This window comes from Akebia trifoliata, chromosome 13 (genome assembly GCF_017979445.1).
Source record: "Akebia trifoliata isolate Shusen 1 chromosome 13, ASM1797944v1, whole genome shotgun sequence".
Lineage (NCBI taxonomy): Eukaryota > Viridiplantae > Streptophyta > Magnoliopsida > Ranunculales > Lardizabalaceae > Akebia > Akebia trifoliata.
In genome coordinates this window covers 29,910,602-29,915,230 of record NC_141387.1, presented here as the reverse complement: position 1 = coordinate 29,915,230, position 4,629 = coordinate 29,910,602, and the positions used below count along the sequence as shown (strand labels likewise).

Genomic DNA, 4,629 nt, shown 5'->3' with positions numbered 1-4,629 from the left:
TTAAGCAAGGTGGAGGATTATTATTTTATGAGAAAGAAAAATCAAGGTTTGCAAAAATGTTAAAGTTGAGGATATTTAAGTTAATTTTCAGTAGTCTATAAAAATAGATCGTAGTTAAGGGGCACGTCATTAGTTTGTTTTGTCTGATCTATCCCTTTCGACAGTCTTCTATTTCGTTCTCTCCAAATGTGATAAACATAAGTAGAAAAAGCTAAACAAAATTTTTTGAAAATTGGACACTATTGATTAGTAATATTTCGTCGAAAGCAACTCCAAAACCTAATTTACTAATTCCAAACCTCCCAAGTTCTTTCCACCATATCCAATTGTTGTACTCACATTGAAAGAAGATCTCTGGTCATTTGTTTCCAAACCTAGTTTACTAATTCCAAACCTCCCAAGTAATTGCCAAATCACCTTTCTTCTATTCCTAATTAAATCACTATAAGTTTTTTTTTTTTAATAAGAAATTTTCATTAATCTATAAGAAAAGATAAAAGTCTAGGGGCACGTCATCAATTTGAAAACATGGGTATGTTTTAAATATTCAAAACATGAAGGTTTAGGTCTAAATCACCACTTTTTTTTTTATTTTTTCTGAGAAAAAGTACATATATGGGCTGTATTCCCGCCAATAACACCATACCACCAAATCACTCAGTCACTCCTCCAAATATCTTTTCTTTAAAAAAAAAGAAAATTTTTTTTTTTTTTTAAACCTCTAAAAACTCCTCTATATCTAGAGAACCACTGCTATAAATAACTGAGGTTCCTTTGTTAGGGTTTTCTAAGCAAATTGAAGCTCTCTCTCTTTCTGCTAAATATAGCTGAGAACAGAAGGATTTTTACGGAGAAAAAGAGAGAAGATGGTGATGAAGCCAGCATGGCTTGAAGGTTTAATATCTGAGACATTTTTTGTTGGGTGTGGGACCCACGAGAATCGAAGGAAGAATGAGAAGAACATATTTTGCTTGGATTGTTGTCGAAGTATTTGCCCGCACTGTGCTCCTTCTCATCGATCTCATCCTCTCTTACAGGTAATTAAATTATCAAAAATTAATAAGAAACTGAGACTTTGAAGTTCATTAATGGGTTTTTTTTCTTAAATTTTTTTTAATGAAACTTTTAGAGGGATATTTCTTTAATTTTTTGGTGTTTTAATGCAATACTATCAAAACCCAGTTGTAGAATTTCGTTAATTTTGTGTCTATAAACTGTAATTGTGGTTCAATTATATTCCAAAATCAATAAGAAACTGAGACTTTGGAGTCGTTTACGTTTTTTTTTTTTTTTTAAGAAAAATTGTTTTCTGATTTTTTATGCAATTTTAATGAAACTTTTGGTGGGATATTTCTTTAATTTTTGTTGTTTTAATGCAATAATATCAAAACCCAGTTGCAGAATTTCTTTAATTTTGTGTCTGTAATTGTGATTCAATTAAATCCCAAAATCAATGTCACTTTTGGAGTTCATCTATGGGTTTTTTTTTCTTCTGATTTTAATGAAACTTTTAGTGGGATATTTCTTACTTTTTTAGTGTTTTAATCCATTATTACCAAAACCCATTTGTAGAATTTCGTTAATTTTATGTCTGTAATTTTGATTCTTTGAAGCTTTTTTTGGTTCTTCAAACAAACCCTTTAGCTTCTACTTAGTGTTTTAGTAATTTGGATATTTTTAATTGCTAATTTTATACTAAATTTAATCACAAATTCACAACTCGGTAACTAATTTTTTCTTCTAGTAATTCTGGCAAGATTTTCTTCTCTTAATTTTGCTTGATTTTTTGTTTAATATATTTTATTTTCATTTTAAATTTCTTAATAGAGTTTTATTTTTAGCAATTCTTGCAAGGATTCTCAAATTTTATTTGGTCATTTTTATGGGATTTTGTCTTAGAGCTTTCTCTCTGATTTTGTCGTCTGAGTCGTTTGATTCCCTCTGTTTTAGATTTTGTTTCTTTCCTCTTTTAGAAAATTTCTTTTAAGCATTTTTCCTGCTAGGTTCCTCAGCTGTTACTTTCATGAAAGTGAAAGTTTGACCCAATTTTCTTTCAATTATGTTTTTATTTTCTATATCATTTCTTATTTATTATTATTTAATATTTAGGATTTTTTTTCTTAAATTCATTCTATGTTTAATTTTTTTTTTCATGAATGAAGGGCGGTTGGCTATCTTTCACCTAACTTCAAAATTAAGGGGATTTTATTGTCTTCTTGATGTGAATTTACAGAATTGCCATTCTTTAAAGCAATCATTTTATTATAATTAATGTTCTCTCTATTTAAATTAATTATAATTTTCTTTTCTCACTCTACTCGTATATTTAATATTTGGAAATTAAAGTAGTCAAAATTTCCATAATATTAATTCTTAAATAATTTTCCATAAAATTATCATAATTCTATTAATTTTTTTTATTTGGATATTTTAATTGGACAAATAGAATCATGTTCATGGAATAATTAAATCTAAGTTAGATTTAGCTGTGAACACCCACATGATTCCAAATTTTGATCCTGTGTGACAGGTGCGACGATACGTTTACCACGATGTGGTCCGATTGGACGATCTCGAGAAGCTTATAGATTGTTCCTATGTTCAGGTAAAAAACAAAAATGCAAAATATAAATTAAATTTTGGAATTAAAGATAGTAAAATTACTGAAGATTTTGTGTTATTTTATCTCTATAAGTATTAATTTGATTCTTTTTGTTGCAGCCCTATACCATAAATAGTGCCAAAGTGGTGTTCTTGAATCAGAGACCTCAATCAAGGCCTTGTAAGGGCTCTGCCAATATCTGTTTCACTTGTGACAGGATTCTTCAAGAACCATTCCATTTCTGTTCTCTTTCATGCAAGGTTTGTTTCATACCCACTCTTCATTCCTTCACAAATTAACAGTATTTGATGTCAAATTTACTTTGTGGTTTCGTGGGTTCTTCTACTTAAATTGATCCCCATTTCGTGAATTATGTCAAAGTTTCATGGATTCTTCTACTTGAATATGATTTTAATCTTGGGTTTTAGATTTTGTGCATGTATATTGGGTATATTAGGATTTTTATTGCTTCCCATTTCATGAATTACATGTTGTAGTTTAATGGAATCTTCTACTTGGCGAATAATCCGTCGAAATTCGATGGGTTCTTCTAAATTGGGTATACTTTTTAGTTTTTTGTGTCCTTTTTAACGAAAAATCTATCAAAATTCTTCGGTTTTGAATTTTTTATTTCTATTTTTTTTTTTTAATACTTTGTGTACATTGGGTATATTAAGGAGAGGATTGATTCACATATAGCGAATAATCTTGAGAACAAAAACAATGCAGGTCGATCACGTGGTGTTGCAAGGTGGAGACCTGTCGAGCATCCTATATAGGTTCGACGAATCAGACTTTGCCTTCTCACAATTCGAGGGCCTACGAATGGACGGTTCCGATGCTCTAGAAGATGATTCAATTCTTGAGGACCCATTGCAGTTAAGGGCCTCATCTTGCTCAAGCAACTCGAGGAGCAATTCGGGAATTTCACAAGACTCAGAGGTGGTGAAGAGGAAGAAAGGTGGGAATGGTTTTCTTCCTGGAATTGTTCTTTCTTTGAGTAGGAGGAAGGGAGCTCCTCAAAGGTCTCCTCTCTCTTAGAAGGATTTTAAAAAAAAAAAAAAAAAAAATTTAAATTAAATAATTAACAACTTTTTTATTTATAATTTTATATTATATTAGATTAGATGTTTTATTAGGATTAGTGTGTGAGTGAGTAAATGGCCCCTGTTGAGGGGCATTTATGGAATTTTATTTCTTATTTCTCTTTTATGTCGGAGCATTTCCGTTACTGACCGTCAGGTGGTCGTCAGACTGACCCACCAATTTTGTATCTTTGTAATGGAAAATGCATATAAATATGCTGAAAAATATATATAAAATATGAATTTAAGGAGTTTTTATCTAGTGGTTTGGGTAGCAAAATAGTTTAAAGTGAATCGATTTGTATATAATTGGTGATATTTAAGTGGACCCCAGATGATATACTTTTTTCCTTTCTAAACGACGTGATGAAGTGACTAAGACCATCCGTTCTGCGGACTTTTTTATTTTATTTTATTTTCTGTACCAAAAATAGCTGATTTTGACTGGTCAAAAGATAGATTGGATGGCTATGGTCATGTGAGATTTGTCAGTGCGAGAGAGAGGTATATTGTGGGACCTATCTAATGGTGGGAGAGGGCTTTATTAATCTGTATAGGCATGGGAGTATGGGACATGCATAATTTAACTTTTTTATTTTTATTTTTATTTTTTTATAATATAATTGTAGCAAATTAACTTTGGTTAGTACAAAGGTTTTAAAATCTCATGTTTGATGAAATATTTCGGCTTAAGAGAAAGATCATCGTTGCCTCGATCAAAACATTAATTCTAATTCAATCAGATACATTCGTAAATGTTACTCAAAGATGGTTGGCTCAACAGTGTAACACTAGCAATTGGGTTTTTCTTCCTCTGATCACGTGTTCGATACCTGGTGGCCTCCAGACTTTGCAAGTAAGAAAACTTTTGTGGGTTGGGGGTGTGCAATTGTAGAGGTTGATTTCATATCTAAAGAGTGTGATAAAGTCCGTGTTATATAT

The 4,629-nt window shown here is 30.8% G+C and overlaps 1 protein-coding gene across 1 annotated transcript; it reads left to right on the top strand.

The window, feature by feature from the left end:
- The first annotated feature begins 715 nt into the window (after positions 1–715).
- LOC147388255 (PLATZ transcription factor family protein) lies at positions 716–3,945 on the top strand. The gene is made up of 4 exons (XM_086421041.1): positions 716–1,037; positions 2,531–2,605; positions 2,722–2,862; positions 3,332–3,945. The coding sequence occupies exons 1-4, from the start codon at positions 867–869 to the stop codon at positions 3,641–3,643; spliced, it is 699 nt and encodes a 232-aa protein (XP_086277167.1). The 5' UTR covers positions 716–866; the 3' UTR covers positions 3,644–3,945.
- The last annotated feature ends 684 nt before the right edge of the window (positions 3,946–4,629 follow it).